General features: G+C 51.6%; 1 protein-coding gene across 5 annotated transcripts in view; it reads left to right on the top strand.

Moving 5' to 3' along the window:
- Positions 1-23976, top strand: part of MICAL3 (microtubule associated monooxygenase, calponin and LIM domain containing 3) — a 175926-nt gene that overhangs the window by 104560 nt on the left and 47390 nt on the right. For 4 of the 5 annotated variants that reach the window (XM_060024034.1, XM_060024035.1, XM_060024036.1 and 1 more), the window contains exons 20-22: positions 2060-2246; positions 10895-10983; positions 11679-11766. In XM_060024034.1, coding sequence (XP_059880017.1) covers positions 2060-2246; positions 10895-10983; positions 11679-11766 — 364 coding nt within the window. Of the gene's footprint in view, positions 1-1478; positions 1587-2059; positions 2247-10894; positions 10984-11678; positions 11767-23976 lie in introns of all 5 variants that reach the window. The other variant, XM_060024039.1, reaches the window with a different exon arrangement.

Raw genomic sequence — 23976 nt, forward strand, 5'->3', positions numbered from 1 at the left:
GCCTCAGACTTGGCATCTGGTCCACGCTCCCACTCATCTGCTGCAGTTTCCTACTCCCTGGCGTCAGCTGTTCGATGCTCAGCTTGGCTGTGCCTGGGTTCCTGTCTGTTCCAGGCTTAAGCTTCCCTAATGTTTCTAATCCAAAGAAGGTTTAGGTCTAAGAGCCACTTGTGTTTCTCGACCACAGATGGGTATAAGCTGTGGAGTTAACGAGCAGATGGCACTATCCTTTGGAAATCGCCTTATTTTAAATTGAAAATATAATTGACTCCTCAGTTCCAGCTGAACCTTGGAGAATCGTTTGCTCATTTGTGCTGCTGTCTTGCTTGTATTTACACTGGGTCAGTTTCCCCCTAGGGCATTCCTCTGGTTTGTCCCTGCCCCGCCCAGGACGTGCCATTGCTCAGGCTGGTGATTCTTTTACACACGGTTTCGTGTGTTCAGACCGTTTCCTGATGGGGTTGTTGGCATCCCCAGCACAACTGCTCCCGGCATGTTTTGGATTTGGAATTAGAGTGAGGGCTCCTCAGACCCGGCGGGCACACAGCTGCTGAGAGGCGTGTCATACACACTGGGTGTGTGGGCCGTCTGCACAGGACGAGCTCAAAGCTGGGCTCCCACAGGAAGGTTTGCCATTGAAATTTATAGTTTTCTCCTGCTGCTTTTTCAACATTGCTAGAAAGAGGATTGAGGTGGTTGGATTTTTTTTCTTTTATCTTGTTTCAACGTATAAAGATATAACCCCTCCTGGACTAGAAACACTTTCTGGCTTCCACAGCAGCCGTGTCAGCAGTGCCCCAGCTGGTCCGGAAGGCTTGGTCTCAGGGCTCAGGGGAACACAGAAGTCTCCATGGGGAGAACGGGCAGAGAAGGGTTCTTCCTGGTAAAGCCTGGGGGCCTCTGGTGCACAGGACAGGGGCCCTGAGCGAAGGAGGTCATAGTGAAGACGGCTGTCATCCCCGGTGACACTGGGCTGTTGGCATCCGTTACCCAGATGGAGAGTCGGCCTTACTTTCTTTCTAAATGAGGAAATAACTCCCCAGGTCCTCTCCCAGGCCCTGGGATGTGCCTTCAGTCTGGTGCCCGCTGCCTTAAGTGAGGTGTTCTCTTAGGTTCTTTGAGGTTCTCTGTGTGTAATCTGAGCCGCTGGGTGGTAGGCCCTTCTCACTCTGTTTGCATCCATCTTGTCGTCCCGCCTCCACATCCCCCGCACTTCGTCCAGAGGGACATGAGAGACCAGGTTCTCCTTCCTGAATTTCACTGTCTCTGTGGCCATCGCTCCCGCCTGTGCTGACACCGGTGTGTGGACACTGACACCTAGTCCCCTGCTCGTGGGCACTGTGTTGGCATGTTTGTTGCTGCACCTTGTATTCATTTTATACCTTTCGAAGATTTTTTTCACCTGTCTTCTTAATTTATTTATTTTTTTCCTTCTCATTTCCCTTCTTTCTGGTCGTTTAACAATCTCCAACCAATAGAAGTATATAAAGATGTACACGGGCGGAGTGAGCTCATTGGCTGAGCAGATAGCCAATCAGCTTCAAAGGAAAGAACAGCCTAAAACCCTTCTAGACAAGAAGGAACTGGTAAGATACACTAAGGGCACTGTCTGTCTAGATAAGACAGCTCTGGTAAACAAGCCTGCTTTGTTCTAAGTAGCTCAGTGGCATATATGGCTGCTGCGTGCCATGTGGTAATTATTTTTTGAGGTTGTCTGAATTTTATAACTGAACTTCTAGGACTGAAACCGTTGTTTAGAATGTTGTGTGAACAGCATACTCAGTATCTCTAAAGTGATTGCTCTAGAGTCCAGGGCCTGTGTCCATGGAGAACCACGGGAACACCTTCAGATCAGAATCCGTTAAGAGGATTTGGTTTGCTTGTTATGAAATCGTGTAGAACAGACGCAGTGCCAAGTGCTGCGTGGGCACTGGAGGCACCGGCCTGTGGTGGTGCGCGGCTCCCGTCCCCAGGCAGAACCGCGTAGTGAGGGTTGTGCGCCCTGGGGAGGGGCCGGGAGGCCTCGCCTGATGCGTGTCCCCCCACCCCCCACCCCCAGGGCTCCATGAAGAAGGAGTTCCCACAGAACTTGGGAGGCAGCGACACCTGCTACTTCTGCCGGAAGCGAGTCTACGTGATGGAGCGCCTGAGCGCCGAGGGCAAGTTCTTCCACCGGAGCTGCTTCAAGTGCGAGTACTGCGCCACCACCCTGCGCCTCTCGGCCTACGCATACGCCCTCGAGGACGGTGAGTCCCCGCGCTGGAGGCCGCACCCAGACTCAAGGGCCCCCGCTGCGTTCTTACACTGATGCTCTCTTTTCTGCCTCTCCTGAGCCTTCCCATCCACCCCCCTGTAGTCTGTGTTTTCTCCCAGACTCTTTCTTATAAATATTTCTGCAGAGTCACCAAGCTGTATCATAGATGACTCAGTGACCATGGTGATGAGAAGGGCATGCGTTTACCTAAATCGTTTCCCTGGCTTCACAGACACCTGCTGTCGTACCTCACGGTGGGGATCTTAAGATAAAAGGGACCTGAGGAGAGTAAGTCTTTTTTGTGTTCGCTTTAGAGAAGAAGAATCACAGGCTTATAGAAGCCACATTTCTTGCCTAAGGTCAGTGACAGCACATTGAAACTGTATCCGCTGCCACTGTTCTCAGACCTTGGCTTCCTGAAGGTGCCTGAGTTATGCCCAGTGTCACCTGTGCTCTCTCGTATCAGCATCTCTGGTGAATTGAGAGCATGTTGCCCAGGCCTCAGTCTGGTTACTGTGCTGTTCAAGCCCTGGCCTTTTGTGATATTTGTTGGTTTTATAGTGGAATGACCTTGATAAGGCAGAAGGTGGAGAATTATGCAGACAGGTAACAAAGCCTGATGGAGAGGCGTGTCTGCCGCCTGAAAACCCTTTGGGGTTAATTGGAAAAGGTCACCGGAGACATCAGTGATTCCTACGCCCCTTCCTACAGGAAGCAGAAGGGACCTTATGAGAGGCCATCTTACTGATTCAACAATAATGAAAAGACCCAGATTAACAGAAGGGGGAAATAAATCCTCAGGTCCCTTGCACTGACTGAGGAGACTGTCAGGGGATGTCACACGGGCGAGGGATGCCCCCTGCGGTGAGGAGACAGTCCTCCAGGCTCTTCGACTAGTGAGCAAGGAGCGGCCAGAAGAGCTGAGTGGTGACCTGAGAAAAGCTGACTCTACTGTTGTGGCACCTGGTCCTCTTGTTACGTTAGTGAAAAGCACCAGCCAGCGAGGGAAGAGGTGAGACAATTGTCTATACTGTTAGGTATCAGTATTCCCACACACCTGGTCTTTGGATAGTGCCTTTGCTCTCCCCGGATGGGGTTGGCAGATGGAGCCCACGCAGTGTTTCTAACTGTCCGCGAGGTCTGCCTAGAAAGATCCCTTCAGGTCCAGCGAATCGATCCACGAGTATTTTTGCCCATAGATTGTGCGCCACACCTTTGCCACATTCTCCTGAGGGCATAGATGGTGTAAGAGGGGCCGTCCTGATGGAATGATCCGGCAGCGTAAGGGAGTGACCAAGGGCGACGGTGCGTAGTGCAGACTGTAACTTTGTGAAGTACAGAGGAGGAGGAGTCCGGGAAGCTCAGGAGGGTCAGGAACTACTTAGCCATCCTGCCGTGGACTCTGGAGCATGGTGGGCGAGGGCTCAGCAGAGGGGCGGAGGAGCCGGTGTGCCCAGCGAGAGGGCAGCGGAGCCCGGGGGAGTGACCATGGTGTGGGGGCCGGACGAGCAGGCCCACGTGCTTAGGCACGGCCTTCCTGACAGCGGGCCTGACCAGCTCCCCAGACTTCAGCGCAGGTGAACCTTTCCCTCAGCTCCGCCCTCCTCAGTGACAGCTGAACTTGGGAAAGGAGGGAATCTTAGGGGTCCTGAGGGTTTAGCCTCATGAGGTTCAGAAATCTAATGGAAGAGCCTCAGGTGAGAGAGAAAAGGGCAGGGATTGTGGCTCCGGAGAGAGGGGGTTAACCCAGCCCGTGCCGGGCCCTTAACAACATATTGTGACATTTCATCCTCATGACCACCGGAAGGTAGCTAACTTTATTGCTGTAATTTTACACATCAGGAAACTGAGTTCAGAGAAGCTGTAAGTTACTTGTCCAGGTCCACACAGCAATAAGTGACCTCTGAGGTCCCCCAGGTCAGACGTCCTGGGGTTAGCGCTTCTGGCCCATGGCAACTCCGGCCTGGTCAGTGGGGACTCACTCACTTGAGAGAGGCGTCCAGGTTTTACCCTTGTCCCTTCAGCCCCTTTAAAAGGATAGAGTCTTTCTGTTGCCACAGACTAGCTTATTTGCCTGCTGCCACCTCTTAAGACAAGGACTCTAAATCAAACAGTGTGTCTGTCACGTCTTTCCTGTCCTCTCGAGGAGAGAAAACACACACCGTCCACTGAGAAGGTCTGAAGGGCCGCCCTCGGGAGTGACGAGCCCGCTGCCCCCCGCCACTGCCCTGTGTCTGCTCCCACAGGGCAGCCCAGGGAATCTTAAAGAGACAAGCAGATCTTCCCGGCCTCCCACTGTTCACCCTGACAACCCCTGTGGCACAGGTGGACCCGCGGTCCCCGGGGCTGAGAGCTCCGTGCGTCCTCCCAGCTTGCCCCCGGCCCCCTGCTTCTGCCTGTCCCCTGCGAGCTGCTCGCTTCTCCGTTGCACTGACATGCGTGCGCTCGCTGTGTCCTCTGCTGGAGTGCGCCCCTCCCACCCTCACGGGGCAGCCTCCTGTCGCCACACGTTCTTTCCCCGGAGAGGCGGCAGGGCTCCTCTGCCTCCTGACCAGAACATCTCTGGCTCTGACCTGTCCTGACGGCTCTGACCTGGAGTTGCTGGGGGAAGGAATCTGTGGCCCGTCTGCCTCAGGCTCGCCTCTTAGCTGTCTGTTTTCTCCAGTTCCATCTTCAGTCATTCCTACGTTTATTGTCGAGGTTCCTGAATTTACTTAGACCATCTAAAATCAGTGACTTGACGGGATCAACCATGCTTTGTGGTTGCTTTGTGACGTTAGCGTGGCCATACTTGCTGATTGAGATGGGCACCATTGTGAAGAGCCAGGCGTCCGATGTTCAAGTCCTGTCCGAGACTCGCTAGCGTGGCTTAGCCTTTCTGTGCCTCACTGGGTTTTGAGGATTAAATGAGTCAATAGTTGTAAAGCACTTACAGTATTTGGCACATGGTAAATGTTAGATGAAAATCAGCCCTTTTTATTATTAACGTAAGAAGCAAAAAGTATCACCAAGTTGGGTTTGGGAAGGGGTTTGAGGTGCATTAATCGAGCAGCTACAGTGCAGGACATGTGATGATGTCTCATTGATGGCTCTCACCCCACGAGACGGTGTGGTCTTCATGCTCTACATGAGGAAACGCGTGCTGAGAGGGTCATGTACCACTGAGTGGCTGGGATGGTGCCTGCACTGAGCTCTGGTTTCAGTGTGTGTGTTCCTCCCCTCAGGTTGTGCTGCATTCGTAGAGAAAACAAGGGTTTGGAATTTTCTTTTTACCTTTTGGTCAGGCTCATGGGACTCGTTTTTGAAACCTAAACCTCTTTACTTTATTAATTTAGGATACCGTAACAATTCAATGAGGATTCCCTGGTAGGTCAGTCTATTGAGTTGTATTTTTAAATCTAGAATTCTTTTACTAGAAGAAAAGCAAATTAATGGAGGAAAAATAGAAGAAAGGAATGAACCTAACTGTAGTTTTGTAGTTAGGTTGTAGTTTTCTGATACTACAATAAATAAGACTCTTGGTTGAAAGTAATGGAAACCCAGATCAGATTAAAGCTTATGCATAAGATTGACATCTTTCTTGCAGATAGCAGGGCTGCCCCTTCTCTCTCCCCATCCCTAAGAATCTGTTAGCCTAACTTAGCCACATGCCAGATCCTAGAGCACCGTGTCCTGGGGTAGGCTGGAGGGAAAGGGGATATTCTGATTGACCTATCTGGGTCATTTTTCCACTTCTGTGCTGGGTAATGTCAGGCCACGTAGTTGGCAGCCCCATCAGAGTCATGTGGAGGAGGGAGGAGTGTTCCTTAAAGAATGAGACACAAGACAGGCAAAAAGTAGTGTGTGATCCAAGCACCAATACTTTTGTCTTGTCCTAATTACATTTTATCTTGGCCAAAATTCGCAAAAGTGAAATGGTTTATTACAGATTGTAGAAGGAGATTGTGTCCAAGCTGCTAAAAATAACCCACGACTCAACTCCCCTTATAGAGAGATAAGCAGTGGGGTTGATAGTCCTTTGCTCTCAAGTGCCCCTGACAGGAGGTGTGGTTCTCTGAGTTCTGATTACGTGCCAGGAGCTAGTGGGAAACTCTTATTTCAGAAAATATACTATCTATATGAATATTATTTGAAATTATGAAAGTCCACAAACTCTCTTTCTAAAAGATTTATGCAGTGTTGGGAGGGGGAGAAGTACCCGTAAAAGGAGAACAGAAGTCAGTTACTTTGAGGGGAAAAGAGAGAGAGAGATGTAATCGGATCACCAGGAGAAGGGAAGAAGAATGCCATTCATTTATCTCCTTGACTTTTTTTTTGAGATATAATTGACACATTGGTTTATGTGTACTGCCCGTTGATTTGACACATTTATTTGTAAAGTTATTACCACCACAGTGTAACCTAGGCTAAAACCACAGTGTTACCACCTCCGTGCCATCACATAGTTACTAACTCTTTTCTGTGGTGAGAACATTTAAGACCCACTCTTTAAGCAACATTCAGGTATATGACGCAGTATTATTTGCTTTGATCACCATGCTGTGCGTTAGATCCCCAAACTTGTTAATCTTATGATTGGAAGTCCCTACTCCTTGGCCAATATCTCCTCATTTCCCCTCCCCCCACCCCTACTGGCCACCATTCTACTCTCTGTTTCTCGGAGTTTGTCTTTTTTAGATTCCACATGTAGGTGATATACAGTATTTGTCTTTCTCTGTCTGACTTATTTCACTTAACACAATGCCCTGAAGGTCCATCCAGGTTGTCATATAGCAGGATTTCCTCCTTGCTCATGGCTGAATAATATTCCATTGTGTATACATATGTGTATGTATATATATATTATATATATATATCCATCCGTGGATGGAAGCTTGGGTTGTTCTTGTATCTTGGCCATTGTAAATAATGCTGCTATGAACATGGGGGTGCATATATCTTTTATTATAATTAGTGTTTTTGTTTTCTTCAGATAAATACCCAGAAATGGAATTCCTGGATCATATGGTAGTTCTATTTTTAATTTTTTGAGGAACCTCCATACTGTTCTCCATAGTGGCTGCACCAATTTACATTCCCACCAACAGTGCATGAGGGTTCCCTTTTCTCCACACCCTCTCCAACGCTTGTTACCTCTTGTCTTTTTGACAGTAGGCATTCTGTCTGGTATGTGGTGATATCCTGTGGTTTTGATTTGCATTTCCCTTATGACTAGTGATGTTGAGCCCCTTTTCATCTATATGTTGGCCATTTGTATGTCTGTTTTGGGAAACTCTTCAGTTCCCCTGCTCATTTTTTAATCAGGTTGTTAGGTTCTTTGCTATTGGGTTATATGAGTTCCATATATATTTTGAAGATTAACCCATAGTTTGGGACCTTTTTTGTGGTGTGCAAGATATATTTTTTTTAATAACAATTTTTTTCAAAGATTTATTTTTTATTTATTTTTGGCTGCGTTGGGTCTTAGTTGCGAGATGCAGGACCTTCATTGAAGCATGCGGGATCTTTCATTGTGGCACATGGGCTCTTCGTTGTGGTGTGTGGGCTTCTCTCTAGTTGTGGCCTGCAGGCTCCAGGGCACATGGGCTCAGTAGTTGTGGCGTGCGGGCTTAGTTGCCCTGCGGCTGTGGGATCTTAGTTCCCCAGCAAGGAATCGAACCTGTGTCCCCTGAATTGGAAGGCAGATTCTTTACCAGTGGATCACCAGGGAAGTCCCTATAATAACTTTATTTTATTTTATTTTGAATTTTATTTTATTTATTTTTTATACAGCAGGTTCTTATTAGTTATCCATTTTATACATGTTAGTGTATATATGTCAATCCCAATCTCCCAATTCATTACTTTTTTTTTTTTTAAGTTGCGGCATGCGGGACCTAGTTCCCTGACCAGGGATCGAACCCAGGCCCCCTGCATTGGGAACACAGAATCTTAACCACTGCACCACCAGGGAAGTCCCCATACTGTTTTGATTACTATAGCTTAGTAATATAGTTTAAAATCAGGAAGTGTGATGCCTCTAGCTTTGCTCTTCTTTCTCAGGATTGCTTTGGTTATTTGGGATCCTTTGTGGTTCCATACAAGTTTTACAATTGTTTTTTGCGTTTCTGTGAAAAATGGCATTGAAATTTTAATAGAGATTACAGTGAATCTATAGATGGCTTTGGGTAATGTGAACATTATAACAATATTCTGATCCATGAACACTGGATATCTTCCCATTTATTTGTGTTTTCAGTTTCTTTCATCAAAGTCTTATAGTTTTCAGTGTATAGGTCTTTCACCTCCTCGGTTAGGTTTATTCCTAAGAATTTTATTTTATTTTTTGATGCTATTATGAATGGGATTTTTTTCTTCATTTTTTTTCTGATGTTTCGTTGTTAGTGTATAGAAACACAACTGTTTTCTATATGTTGATTTTGTATCCTGCAACTTTCCTAAATTTCTAGCAGTTTTTTGGGGTGGAGTCTTTAGCATTTTCTGTATATAAGATCATATCATCTACAAACGAAAACAGTTTTACTTCTTCCTTATCTATTTGGAAGCCTTTTTTTTTCTTTCTCTTGCCTGATTGTTCTGGCTAGGATTTCCAGTATTGAATAGGAATGGTGAGAGTGGGTAGCCTTGTCTTGTTCCTGATCTTAGAAGAAAAGCTTTCAACCTTTTGCTGTTGAATATGATATTAGCTGTGAGCTTGTCATATATGGCCTTTATTTTGTTGGTACAGTGCTTCTATACCAAGTTTTTTGAGCACTTTTTATCATGAGAGGATGTTGTACTTTGTCAAATGCTTTTCTGCATCTGTTGAGATGATCATTATTTTTTTTTCTCTCTGTTAATGTGGTGAATCCCATTTATTGACTTATGGCTATTGAACCATCCTTGCATTCCTGGAATAAATCCCACTTGGTAATGCTGTATGATCCTTTTTTTTTTTTTTTTTTTTTTTTTTGCGGTACGCAGGCCTCTCACTGTTGTGGCCTCTCCTGTTGTGGAGCACAGGCTCCGGATGCACAGGCTCAGCGGCCATGGCTCACGGGCCCAGCCGCTGCACGGCATGTGGGATCTTCCCGGACTGGGGCACGAACCCGTGTCCCCTGCATCGGCAGGCGGACTCTCAACCACTGCGCCACTGGGGAAGCCCTATGATCCTTTTAATGTGCTGTTGAATTTGGTTTGCTAATATTTTGTTGAGAATTTTTACGTCTGTATTCATCAGGGGTATTGGTCTGTAATTTTCTTTTCTTGTACTGTCCTTATCTGGCTTTGGTAATGATGGTCTCATAAAATGAGTTTGGGAGTGTTCCCTCCCGTTCAGTTATTTGGAAGCGTTTGAGAAGTATTGTTAATTCTTCTTTAAATGTTTGGTAGAGTTCACCAGTGAAACCATCTGGTCCTGGGCTTTTCTGTTTTGCGAGGGTTTTGTTTACTGATTCAGTCTCCTTACTCAATATTGGTCTGTTCAGATTTTCTGTTTCTTCATGAGACTCAGATTTAATAGGTTGTATGTTTCTAGGAATTTATTCATTTCTACTAGATTATCCAGCTTTTTGGCATATAATTGTTTTTAGCAGTTTCTTACGATCCTCTGTTTCTGTGGTATCAGTTGTAATGTCTTCGATCATTTCTGATTTTATTTATTTGAGTCTTCTCTCTGTTTTTCTGAATTAGTCTCATAAAGGTTTGTTAATTTTGTTTATCTTTTCAAAAAAAAATCAGGTTCATTGATCTATTCTATTGTATTTCTGGTTAGGTCCTCTTACTTTAACTTTGGGAATAGGAAAGTTCATTTGTCAAAGGAGCCACTCTCTCCAGATGAGACGGATGAGTGGAATTACTCCTGTTTCAACAGTTTCTGTAATAGGGTCTATCCTTTAATTTTTGAAAGCCTTGGCTGGAAGTCGGGGGAAAGAAAGAGTCGGGAAAAAACAACCCTCAGTGACTGAATCCCACTACCAGTCTCATGGGAAAAGCCAAGGTTGGTGTTTTTCAAACTTTTGATCATGTCCACAATAGGACATACATGTTACACTAGGACCCAGAAAACCCAGGTGGGCACAGCTGAGCTGTGAGAGATAATCCTTGACTCTGAGGATGCCACAGTGCATGCTGATGCTTTTTATTAGGCTTTATTCTATTTTGTTTTAGTCACAGTGCACTGTAGGATTTTTGGTTTGTTTTGCATTGTTTTTAATGCTGGTCCTGACCCACTGTGGGTGGCGCTGGCTCGCGGGTGCTTGCAGAAGGGCGGCAGGAGGGCCCCAGCGGGCTCATGTTCGGTGCCGCCCCACCCCCGGCAGCCTTCAGGCCACCACCGCTTGTGTTCATTCTTGGTTTCCCCAGAAATGCTCCTCTGGCTCTTCATGTGACCACATCTTTGTTCTGCACACACTGCCACTTTGTTTGTGGGCCCTGCCGTGCAGGCTTCGGTCTTTGCTCCAAGCCCTGATTGGGTGATGGCTCCGTGGCCTCCACACATCCGGGCACAGGGGAGAGGAGGGCCTGGCCTCCCTGGACAAGAAGCCTGGGCCTGGGGAAGGCCGGTGCCGGGGCGAGCGGACGACTGTGCCAAGACCAGGGGTCAAGCTGGGAATCTCAGAGACTTGCTCACCCTCTTCCCCTGCCCCTTGCTGCCTGCAGGTAAATTCTACTGCAAACCACACTACTGTTACCGGCTGTCCGGGCCTGTACAGAGGAAGAGACCAGCAGTGGCCCCTCTGTCTGGAAAGGTAATGTTGATCGGCTGCAGGGGGCGGGGGGGCAGCAGGTGCTGTTTCAGTGTGGTGACAGGTCAGGGTGTGGCCAGCAGGCCCTGAATGGCCACTGCATTGCCTTTCCTGTGAGTGGGAGGGCCTGAGAGATGGTCACAGTCCGATATGGGGAGAGAGCATCTTTTCAAGCCTAATCTAATGTTGGGTTTCAGTAAGGTAATGTTCCAGCACCACCTGAGTTGGATTTGGAAGACCACGTCAGACCTTGTCTTCTGCTTACTGTGTAAAAAAAAGCCTCTTGCCTTTGAAAATCTCACCCTTCCTGAGAGGAGGACACTGGAAAAGGACTTGGCTAGAAATAAATGCTCTGCAGCCAATTCCTTGAACTTTCTATATTCTGGGAATTACTTATCTAAGAACCTTCTTTTTACAAAAAAAAAAGTGAGTGTAATCAGCTCCCGCATCTGTCTTTCCAAGTGAGCTGTGTATTCTCTCCGCTCTGTGGTGTTGCCCTGTGGGCGTGCAGTTGACTGATGCTTCCAGGAGGGCCTCTGTGGACTGCAGAGAGCCTGTGGGGGAAGGGACGTGAAGCGTGCCCTGGTGCGGCTCTGGGTTTCCTGGTGAGGGCAGCAGACCAGCAGCCAGGCGTCATTGTCTCCTGAGATGTGGGTGCTTCACTCAGTCACTCTTCCTCTTCTTGTGGACTTTCCTAGGAGGCCAGGGGACCCCTGCAGGACAGCCCTGCTGCAGACACCAACGGACAGCCCAGCACCAGTGCCAGCCCTGCCGAGAGAACTCCAGGTAGCCTCACTTCCTTGTTTGGCTGGGTGGCGCGTCACTCTCTCGGCCTCTGTGACAAGGCCAAGGGGATGAGCCAGCACCTCCAAAGCAACATTTCTTCAATTGGGCATCAGGTGGCCCAAAACCCTCTGGACTCCTTTTTCATGTGCCAGCTGCTTGCATTCGGAGTCCCCTTTCTCTATGGCCTGTCGGAGGTGCTGGTACAAATCAGAGGGGAGTTTCACTGGCCGACCGTGAGCCAGTAGGGGTGCCGTCTGGTGAGCGGCGTCACCCAGGCTTCGGTACTGTCTATTCAGAATCTCATTTTTATTGCTGGAGTCCTGGGACCTGTCCACATCCATCAGATACCTTGGGGGGTTGGCCCAGGCCCTGTCTAGGGAACAGGAGTTCAAAACAGGCTGCTTTTAGCACTGACCCAAGTGATGACCCAGGGCAGTGGGGCCTTCCTGTAGTCCCTCGCTGTGGGCTCCTTGGATAGAGCGTGGAATTGTGAAAAGGCCCCAAGGTCTGAACGTGTGTCCACCTGAACTGGACATCCTCCATCCTCTTCCCTGCTCAGGTGTCTAGGTGGCTGCCACTGCTGTCCCACCTCACCTGTAACCCCTGAGGGACATGCCCTGTCCTGGTCATTTTGGGGCATTTGAACTCCTAACGAGGATCAGGCCCTGATTGGTCCCACTTTCACTAACCTCTTCCTGTGTCAGGAGGTGAGTGGCACCACCCCACATCTAAAAACACATTTGTTCTGGTCTCGAAGGTCAGGAGAAGGAAGGGCTCATGGGTACCAGACTTCTTGTGAAGAATTGTGGTTTTTCCTTAAAATCACCTCTCCCTACTCCCTGCCAAACCAGCCTGTGACGTGTGTCCACAGTTCCACAGATGTGGGTGGTCCTGATGCCCTGCGCAGCCCCGACAGGTCATAGCCCACGGTCACTGTAGCCAGTCGGAGAGGAAGTCGTCAGGGCCCTGTTTTCACCTGTCACAAGTTTCTTCCCTTCAGAGCAAATAGGTCTCAAGCAGCCGTTTACAAACTCACAGAAATCACCATATTGAAAACTAAAGATTATCAGCTAAGGCCAGAAACTATGGAGAGGGAGTTGGTAGTGGAATTTCCAAAATGGGAGAAGAGAAAAGTTATCCACTGAGCCTTCAAATGGGAGGTTAGCAGAGTTGCTCCTTCGCCTGTGCTCCGGAACTAACGCAGGCCCCGTGGTGTTGCTCTGGGGCAGGAAGGTGTCCCAGACGCTGGGCAGTGCCCCTGGGTGCAGTGACTGGAGTTTAGGTGAACTCAGCTTCTGCTACTATGTGTGTCCTGATAAAATCTAGGCAAGTTTTTAAGTGCCCTGCAGATTGGACCAATATTTTATAGCCATGTTTAAGCTACAAATGACTTGGTACCCCTTGAGCCCCTTTATAATCTGTCTTTTTCAAGAAGTGCTGACGGCCCTTGCAACAGGGGAGCTGGTAGAGACAGGGCGTGTGCCTTTGAGCAGGTGGGAACCACCTGGGTGCTCAGCAAACAACTAAAACGTTCGGCTCTCTTTGTGGGCATCTGAAGAAGAGCGAAGCCAGTGGAGGTCAGGCCGTTCCTGAGCCAACGTCGTGCACTCTGTCCAGTTCAGTTTGCCGTCTCTGCCTGCCTGCTTTGAAAGCATAGTGGGCTTCGGGTTTTTAGCAGTTGTGGAGAATTAAGCGTTCCATAGAGAAGAGGACCACTCTGTGAAGCAGGGAGAGAAGATGAGAGCTGGGGTTGTGGTGACAGAATCAAAGTCCTGAGGACCTTCTTGATTCTGAAGGTGATGCGCCTGTCACAGCATGAGGGGTTCAGGATGTGAAGCCCAGTTGGAGGTACCCTGTAGGCAGTGGCAAGGCCAGCACCCGGGGCCGCTGGGGTCCAGTGAGTCCCTGCCTCTGGAGGCCCGAGCTTTCTGAGAGCGCGGTTCCAAGTGGACGTGCCGCGGAGCACCAGCACTTCCCCTTCGTAGAACAGGAGCAGGGTCGTGGGTGTATGTTCTAGCTGGCAGGAAATCGGTTTCTTTTTCTCCTTTAATAAGGATTCCCTTCTTTAAATCCCAAACCAAAGCTTTGATTGGTTAACTAGAACTTCCTTTTGAAAAGCTTCAGAAAAACTCAGGTGTTTCGGGGCTTCAGGAAATGTGTTGTGGACGGCTGTGGTCAGGCTGGTTCTGGGCACGTCCCCTGGGCTGCACTTTGAGCAGAGCGAGTAATACGTGGAGCATGGTTCACGCCCCAGATCCACGTCCCCCAGGAGGTCGTCTGGAGGAGACGTGGCTGTGGCTGGCACTGCTCTGTGCCCCCCTTTAGCTTGTGGCATTTCCCTCTCTTCCCTTATGTTCTTCTCTTACACCAAAACGACTGCTGTTGCCAAAAAAACAAACACAACCCGCGAGTTAGAACCTGGTCCGGCGTCATCTGTCTCTGGGCCCCTGGCCTGCAGCTGCTGCCTGATTTAGCATCTTTGTTTGTAACGTGCTTTTAATGTAGAAACCCTCTCTGCTGTTCTCAAAATCAGTAAGTGCTTTGTTTCCAAGCTTCTTATACTTAGTGCTGCAGGTCAGTGGACCTGGCACAGATTTTCTTACCCTGGCCTCATAGTACCTGCCCTGACTTTAGGAAACATTTGGATAACAACAGGCAGAGAAAGAAAACCCCCAGTGGGATGTTCTGCCCTTGAATACAAGACCCTCAGTTGAAGGTTTTTAGATCCTTTTTTCATCCAGAGGAATCCCCTTTGCACCTCACATAGTGGGTAACCAGAACTGAAGCGTACAGGCATGGGGTATCATAGGGAACAGAAGAGCTTTGCTTCCAGTACAGGTGACAGACATGGGATGGGAGAAAGGCTTCATTGTCTGTCGTCTTACGGAAAGATGATCTTAACATAAAAGGCTGCCTCGCTGTGGCTGCCGCATGCCGCGTCCCCAGACACACCTGCACGGTCACCCTTGGGTTCCATAGTCTGGATGCTGAATGAGCCATTAGGAAACGCAGGCATTTCCCACATCAGCTAGAATAGCCACGCGCGGTATAATCCTGGGTTCCTGCCGTCAGGAGGATCTTCCCACTGCTTCCCAAGCCCTCTTCCCTTATAGGCATTTCTGGAAAACCTATTTAGAAAAGCAAAGAGAATTCCAAATCCAGCTTCGCTCTCCAACCCCACCCCAAGAGTCCAAGTGGACAGTGATGTGCGAACACATACATATACGCACATGTGTTTGCGCTGGCTTAGTCTCATGTCTACAAGTACACGTTTATATGTTGTGCCCTAAGTGGTGGTAACAGTACTAGTGAAGCTTCCCTAGGCTTCTTGTCCCTGGGCTCTGGCTTACACCGGGGACCATGCCACTGACCTGGCTTAGTGTTCCCGGGGAGGTGGGGACCGCGGGGGCAAGTGCCCCCGGACATGAGCAGTGCACACTCCCCACCCCAGAAAGGTGACTTAGACAAAGCAGGGGAGCAGGGCTCTCGCTCAGGAACCCCACGGGACCGCTTCGCTTCCAGGCGCGGGTCTGTTAGCACAGCTCCCTGCTGTCTCTTGGTGTTCAGTGTGTCTGTAGGACAGTGCAATCCTTAGTCTCTCCTGAAAGGGGCCTCAGCATGGCCTTCAAGGCCTGGCCAGTGAGTTAAGGAGTTCTACACCCACTTTTCCTGATCTGTTAAGCTTGGGGTAGAGGGCGGGGGCAGGCAGCAGGCGGGTCCCCAGGAGTGGTACAGAGGCCAGAGTTGTGCCAGGGACGGTGCACCTGTCCGTCTCCGGCCTTCCTGCCGTGAAGCCTCGCCTTTGCCTTCGTCTCTAACCTGTGCTGTTGTGCGTTTTGGTGTGTTTCTTTGTGAGTTGTTTTTATTTAATTGTGTAACTTTGTTTTTCCGTTATTGTGAAACTAAGGTGTTGTGCTTTTAATTTTTTTAACAAGTGTTACCGTTCTTATTTAAGAGAATAAATTCCAAACAATCTTCAGGTTTCTGAGTATTTCTTTTCCTCCCCTTTTTCCTGATTGGAGGGTGGGGAGGGGTCGCTCAAGCAGGTCTCAGGAGTGGGCGTGAAACCACGGTACCTCAGGATTCTCAGTCCTGGGCTGGGCTCGGGAGAGAACGTAGGTGTATTAAAATGGGGAAACAGGGTGTTTATACCTAAAATACAGGTTCCCATTAGTGGAAGGGCCCCTGTTTGAGGGGGGCATGGTGGAAGACATTTTGCTTCCTTGCTTGGAGGAAGATGCCACCTGTGTCCCCCATTCCGTCATCCAGCATGAGGGCCCTGAGGCGGGAGCAGGTGAAGGAGAAAGCTCTCCGCGGAGCCTGCCTCTGCCTGAGCCCAGGCCGTGCCCTCCTCTTTCCGACTAGCTGGTACCGTGGGGACCGGAGCGCTTGGGCGCCTCTTCGCTGCCTTGAGGCTTTTGCCTGGCGTCAGGGACGGTCCTTGCTCTGTCCTCCCAGCTCTGTCCTCCCAGCTCTGTCTGTTTCTGTGACCTGGACACACAGGCAGGGGGTCCAGTTCTGCTTGGCTGCTCGAGCCTGGAGGGCTGAGCCCCCTTCTCACACACACACTGTGACCTTGGCAGCGGGGCCTCTGATGCCGGCTGGCCCGCCGACCACAGGGGCACAGCCGTTTGGGTGCTGAATGGGGCCAGGAGAGGGCACATCGGAGGGGGGCGCTCAGCGCCAAGTCTGCGCCCACCGTGCTCTAGGTGATGGCGGCCTGGTGTGAGGCGGCCTCCCGGCCTCCCCTCCACCCGGCGGCCCCCTTGGGTCCCTGTGTGGCCACAGCACCATCACTGGGTTGGGAGTTGGTCCCGGCATGGAGAGCGCCTGCCTCTCCCAGCCTGCTCGCCACCCTCCCCCTTCTCTGAAATCAGTCAGTCTGGTCTGTCCTGGGCCCTGCAGAAGGCTGGGAGAAAAAGGAGTCGGGCTGAAGACCCTGGAGAGCTCCCTTTGGGTCGAGTTTCTTTCTGAAACTTGAAGCCCATTCTCTTTTTTTCTCATCTGTTCCCTGGCCCTTCCCTCACTGGGACACTGCCCAGGAGGGCTCCTGCGTGCGACGGGGCGCAGGAAGCAGTGAGAATGGGCTGCCCTCTGTTCCCGTCCTGTCCCGAGGGACCCACTGAAGACAAGCCCCCGCTCGGGCCTTGCTGGGGTGTAATAGCCAGCAGACAGCTTCAGGAAGACTCCTCCCCAAACGCCAGGCCCTTTCACAGAGCTCTACAACCTCACCAAGACTCCAAAACCAGGCCTTACCTGGCACCTCGATCCAGCCAAGCATCCAGCAAGTGCCGGCGAGTAGATCCGTCCTGAGGGCCTGTGGGGAGGAGGCGTGCGCGCTGGGGCAACGCCTCTCGCTCCACAGCTGCTCTGGGGTCAGCGAGGCTTTGCTCCAAGAAGGGCAGTGAGTGAGAGGTTGAGGCGCCCCTACACCCGAGCCAAGCAAACCTGACCTCGCCCTTGATGGTGTCCACAGGTGAGGTTAGACTGCCCCCCATCACTCACAGAGGGGCGTTGGCATAAAGGGCAGTTTGGGGATACCTTCCGGCAGAAGGGGGTCCGGGGCCCTAGCTCTGCCTACTAAGAACAGACTCCTGGGGCCATGCTAGTGATTGCTAGAAAAATCCTTAAAGTTGAGTCAGAATTTCTGTTGCCTCTTACGTGTTCTTTACCTCTATATCTGTACTCACCAGCTTGCCGTGACTGTGCATTAGTCGTATGAAACTGTCCCTGGTATGAGTTCCTATTCTGTACTTTGGTAAAATGTCAGGGTTATTGCCACTGTGTCACTGTTGTTTCATAGTGTCCTTGCCTGGAATTGTAGGTCTTTGGTGGTTATTTTGTGTTAAGGGGCCCCGGTTACCGGAAGAGCTCGGGCCCTGCAATCCAGGCACCTGCTTGCTTCTCTGCGGTTCCTGCGCCCCGGGTCCCGGTGTGACTGGGCCTCCATCACAGCTGACTCCCCAAGAAAGCTCGGCCTTACTGGGGGCCCCTGCAGACCTGTGCTGCCAGACGGGGGTTGGGGCTCCGGAAGGACCTGGGCCTCAAACACACAATGAAATCAGGGCTGTTTCAGTGCAGAGGCCTAAATAAACATGTTTTCGTTCAGTTCTCGTGTTCTTCCAGGGCAATAAAGCTGGGCATCGGTGGAGGTGACTTCCTGAGACTGTCATCCTCCTGGTGCCTTGCGGCTGCTCAGAGACCAGACCCAAAGAAAAGTGTGACTAGGGACCTGAGGGCGGAGAGTCTGTAAGGCGCCTGAGCTCAACCTGGTGCCGACGGAGAACAGCTGATTTTGTCACAATACGGTTATAGTAGCCTGTTTATTCTTGTTCCCCTGTTTTCTAGAATTGAGTCAGAATCTAGAAAGACCAGGCTGGAGAAGACCAGCTGTAAAATTTCCCTCCCACCATTTGCCACCAGCAGACTTATCTGGGTCAGTACGTTCTTCCTCTAGAAGAGAAGGCTCTGCCCTAGGTTCTGTCTCCTGTGAATTACTCTAAACCAGTTCCCTGCCTGCCTTCAGTGGGGCATCAGCATTGCTGGAGGCCCAGGAACACAGGGATCCGGGTGCTGGCAAGGCAGCCCCAGTGGAGGCTCTGGGCCCTGGGGCGACGGAGCTTGGCCAGCTGCCTGCGTGCAGGAAGGGCCAGAGTCTTGCTGCCCTCGGGGGCTGCTGAGAGCCAACAGCCGTGCTCCGGGCGACTGCAAATACCACGCCAAGGGGCCATCGTGTTTACAACCGGGAGAGCACCCGCTTCTGTTGGAGTCTCCCTCAGATAAAAAAAGAGAGTGAAACTTGAAGTGTGCTCACTGCTGTCAGTCTCCCCCGAGTGTTTATACTGGTGAATCTGCCCTTGGGCTGATGTCACACGAACTCATAGAGAACAAGTCAGGAAGACGCGTAATGGGGTACAGCTAGTGTGCAGCATTTACTGTGTGCCAGGCACTGTCCAGACGCCTTCTGTATACGCATCCCTCATCTAATCACACCGTAGGCTGTGAGGAACGTAGCATTTTGCAGACTGGATCGAGGCCCCGTGACTGACCCAGGCAGAGCCGGGTGGAGTCGGTACAGGACGTGCACAGTGCCGCCCCCTCCACTCCTGTGTCCTCCAGCCTCAGCTTGTCCGCACGGGGCAGCGGGAAGAGAGCTGTGTGTTGGCTCCGCCAAGATGACTTTCTAAAAACACGCACGAACGCCCGTGTCATCTGTGAATGTGCATTTGGTTATTTCCAGGAAATACGTGTCCCCAGATTTTTAGCGGCGACCCCAGGGCTGGGAATGTGCCTTTGCAAAGAGGGTAGATTCCAGAGCAGAGGGTTTCATCACTGGTATGTGAAGGGGGAGATCAGAAGAGACGGAGGAGGAGAATAATGATGTTGAATCGACTGCTTTTCATTTTCTCCGTATCAGCACTCTTTGATCAGTTCAAACGATACCAAGCCTAAAGTCATGCTATTAAGATGTTCCTCCACACGGAACCTCCCTGTCAGTCTGGAGGAGCCGGGCTTGTGCTCCGGGATGGTGTTCAGTGCTGCTCTCGGGCAACAGTCTAGCTACTTCTGACTTGTACGCCTGTTGCTTATTTCTCCTCTACGCTCGCGTTTTATCACACTTCTCTAAGAGGCCCCGGGGGTGGTGGAGCCGACGGTTTCCTTCTCTTACTACTGATGCTTTACAGCTGCCGTTCACAGTCGTTGCCTGGCCTGGCCCTGGGTGGGGTTGGCAGAGGAGAGGGAGAGATGAGGGTCTGCCTCTTTCTGTCCTGACACTTTCAGCAGAATCACCCATGACAGGAGTTAAACACGGACATTCTTACCTGTCGGAGTTTGGGCCGCTCCAGACTCCACTCACGTAAAATGACGCTTAAATCCGGGCTAAGCGTGCATGTCATTGCAGTGAGCATTTTGGGTTCTGCCGTGTTGGATCAACTTGGGTTGGGCACAGAAGCAGCTCGGGAGGCCTGAGCATGTCCAGGCCCAGCCTCGGGCAGGTGTGTCATGACGGGCCCTGCGAGCTCATAGAGGATGTTTTTGGAAAATGGAAAAAGAAGAGAGTTGGGGACACGGAGAAAGAAGCAGTGTTTTTCCCCGTCGTGTTTCCACGTCTGCTTTTCTCCCTGGATTTAGTGAGCAGGCCTTCTGACGTATCTGTCAGCCTCTAGCACCTGGCCTCTGTCCCCAGGCCCCACGCCGGAGGGCTGGGCGGGTGGACGGGGGACGGTGGGACGGACAGCATCTCCGTGAGAGAGAGACTCCTCTGTACCGAAGGACAGTGAAGGGCGGGGCATGTCTGCCCGGCACAGGGATTGTGTGCCCCACACGGCCCTTCCTGACAGGCCCTCCACGCGCTGCCCTCCAAGGTTCAGGATGCCTCACTCTGGTGGCAGCATCACTGCTCTGTCCTAATGACTTTGTCCATTGGGCCACGGTCCAACATCTGGTGTGCCGGTTGGCCTGATCAGTGAGAGGTGGGAGATAGTCTGCTGTGATTTCCAGGCAGGGCTCTCGGGCTCAGCACTGTTGACGTTTGGACGGATAGTTCTTCGTTGTGCGTTGTTGGCTGTTTGCAGTATCCCTGGCCTCTTCCCACTGGATCTCAGGACACCCCCCTTCCCAGGTTGTGACATTGCCAGGTGACCCCAGAGGAAAAGATCACCTGGTTGACCACCACCATTCTAGACTAAAGTCAAGAGAAGTAAGGACAGGCCCTAAATGTAAAATTAGCCTCCATTTGATTGTTCCTGTAGGAGACCAGGGAAGAGAGTGTGTGAGGACAAAGAAAGTGAAACAGACCACACTGGACAGCAGTGGCCTGCCCGCCCCTGTTAGGTTGTGGGCACACGCCTCCCAGCACGTGACGCGGTGTACACGTTGGCAGCCGTGCCGGTACTGTGTGTGCTGTCAGACACCGAGGAAATGTTTTAGAACAGGAGTCCGTTTTCCTGAACCACAGTGAATCGCCCTGCGCCCCAGAATGTGCTCATCTTCTGAGGTGACCACAGCCTCGGAGAGCAGAGCTGGGTCTAAAGGGGGCAAGCACAGATCTTGAAGAGAAGATGCAGCCTGTTATCCTTGCTGTCTTCGGTCATTCATCTCTCTGAGCCTCCGTTTCCCCATCTATTAAGATCCTAAAATGGAAAAAAAGCTCCCTGCTGCTCTACTTCATGAGATTGTTGTCAAGAGCAAATAAGCTAAAACGTGGAAACTTGTTTATTTAAAAGAATTACAGGAATATCAACTCTGAACATTGGTGGAGATTCCAGAAAATGCTGGCATAATCAGAGTGAGAGTGAGTTAGGGTTATTTCTGCTGACTGGGCGATGCATCCTGCGGGGTTAGGACCGGACGGCCTGCTGGGATGTGTTCCCAGCCAGCAGAGATTTGGGGAAACAGAACAGTGAGGAGGGCTGGCCGTGTCTGGTCCTGAGACAGTGGGCGTTGAATCTCTGCAGGGCTTGGCTAAATTTGGCCTTGCTTGTTCCTCAGCCTGCGTGGATGGGCTGTGAGGTCACCTGCTAACTCCACGACACCCTGGGGGCTCTTCACTGTAGCAGCGGAAGAAAAGCAGTCCTGGATAGGTTGACATTAAGCTGAATTTCAACACCCACGTGAGAGTCAGAGGACAGTGCAGGATTATAGCTTCTCTTAGGCAGAGGTAGGGTTACACGTGGGCCTGGGGACGGTGTGGCTCCCCACAAGCCCCCAGGGGCTCCGAGCCACCTCCCGGCCTGGAGTTGGCGCAGGGACAGTGCTTCGTGGGTGCCAGGCTGGCCGCTGGAGAGGGCTCTGAACTCCCAGCACCAGCCGTGCAGGCCCCCGTGCCCGGAAGTCTCAGGGACCGGCTGACAGATGAGAGCGCAGGTGTGATGGGGCCGCCGAGGTGCGCCTCAGGTGGTGCTTGTGGGCATTGCTGGAGGAGCTTGGCTCCTTTCCCACAACAGATATGCGGTGCCTGAGGGGAGGCCGTTGCAGAGATGCTGTCTTTGGAAGGAGCCTGTCGCAGAGCAGAGGGCCTTTCGTCGCGAGGTGGGTTTGTCCCTGTTGATCGTTGGATTATGGGCAGGGCCTCGCTTCCCACCTTCCACGGCTCAGAGGCCAAGCCCGCTCTGGGGCTGTGCAGCTGGCCCCCCGAGAGCCCCTTGCAGCCAGCTTGGGATGCACTCTGGACTGAAGTGCCCCGGAGGGGAGGGGCGCAGTCTAAATGCACATCTGGGGAAGCTCATCACCTGGCAGTGCCTGGTGGGCAGACGCGTGGTCCTTCTCTCCCTTCCCACCTCTCCCCTCCGCGTGCTCGTGCGGGTCTGGTCCTCCAGTGCGCGAGATGCTCCCTGGAGCTCAGCTGCTCTCCACGGTGAAGCGAGGACATGCGTTTAGGACATCAGGTCGTTTGAGATGGTGTCTTTTCAGAGCCTTCCTCCGTGGAGTCTTGTAGGACGTTGGCATCTTCATAGGAATTTCTCTGTCCCGGGCGCTAAGGGAACGGCTACTGTCTTCACAGAGGTGGTGTTCCTGGGGCCTGGAACAGTATCAAGCTGTTGGGGCCTGGAACAGTATCAAGCTCCTTGATACTGGAACAGTATCTTCTTGGGGCCTGGAACAGTATCAAGCTCCTTGAGACACGCAGAGGCCCTCAGTGTTGTGTGTCAAGATGAGGAAACCGAGAGTAAATTATGTCCAGCCAATTCCTTAAAAGTGTAGTGAGGTGTTGCTGTAGTTCAGATACAGGCTGAGACCTTCCATCTTGACTGTTTATTCAAGACGCTTTACCGAACACTTGCTCTGCTGCACTGATGGTACCAGAACCACAGGAGGCCGTGAGAGCCCTGTGCAGCGGACCCTCCATTTTGGGGTGCACTCAGGAGGTGGATGGTGTGATGAAGGTGCGCTAGAGCCCTGGGGGTGCGGAGGGGCCAGCAGCAGCAGGCAGAGGCCCGGGCTGGGCTGACCTGTGGACCACCTTTATCTTTACCCGCCTCTTATTAAGATTTCAGAGGCTAGCCCCACGAGTGGGCTGGTGGACAGGCCCGTTACCTTGAGCTGTAGGGACTCTCCTGATCTGCCGGCCGCACCCATGGCTCCCGTGTGTGCACAGGTGTGTGCATGTGGGCGGCCAGGTGGGAACAGTAGAACTGCAGCTAGAGCTCAGCTCTGTGGGATTTAAGAGAAAACACAGCAGACCCCAGCGCTTTAGACAGCAGAGAGGTGGCCATTCTGCGGGGTGACCCAGCTGACTGTTAAGGGTCAAGTCGAGTTTCATCTCTGAGATATTTCGACACATGAAAGATATGTTATCAAGAAGCTACACGAAGCCCTGGTAAGGTGTTTTTTTTTAATGGAGACTCGGGTACGTGCCTTAAAAGAGACCTCTTTGCCTTGGCCAGTTAGAGTGACGTGTGCCAGGATTTCCACCTGCCAAAAAGACACCTTTGGGAGATGTACTAATAGCAGCAAAAGTCACGTCATGTTAGGAAACTAACGTAACAGCAAAAGTCCCCTGGGATCCTGCAGATGGGGAGCCAAGGGCTGTGGCGATGGACGAGCCCCTCAGCTTCCTGAGGGGACTCTGCGGGCTGCAGGCTCCCACCTCCCACCTGGTGGGTTACCTGGGACAGTTCTGACTTGTCCCTGTTGCGCTTCCCGTCCTCGGCCTCTCGGTCACTGCCCGACTCTTGGTAATTCAGTATCTCCCCCTTGCGTCTGCGTGACCCGCTTTTCTCTGTGCCGCACGTGAGCACGCGGTCCCCCGGATGACGAGGAGACGCTGGGTGTGGAGGGGCAGTTAGCGATCCCGTCCCTCGCTGCACAGCCACACAGCCCCGGGTGCCGTCCGCGACCGGTCTTCTAGGGCCTGTGGACATCAGAACCCTGGGTGGCAATAGTGCCGGCAGTGCCCAGCGGCGGGGCGTGCAGCTCACGTCACAGTCCTGACTCAGCCGTTCGTCCCTGTTCCTTCATCACCTGCTTCCCGAGCAAAGGAGCATCTGACACCCTCCTGTCCTGTGACCTCGGGACGTGCAGTGAACCCCACCCCCCGACAGCAGGAAACCACAGAAGAGTCTGTCGGAGGGTCCACGTGCAGGGGCCGGAGTCACCTCACCGAGGCAGTGCTTGGAAACTCCTTCCTTTGGCCTCCAGAACCAAAGCGCCGGCGAAGTGTGCGGTGTCCTCCAGAGGGAGAAATCGCCGTGCGAGGCCTCAGGCGTG

The sequence above is a fragment of the Delphinus delphis genome, chromosome 11 (genome assembly GCF_949987515.2).
Source record: "Delphinus delphis chromosome 11, mDelDel1.2, whole genome shotgun sequence".
Classification (NCBI taxonomy): Eukaryota; Metazoa; Chordata; class Mammalia; order Artiodactyla; family Delphinidae; genus Delphinus; species Delphinus delphis.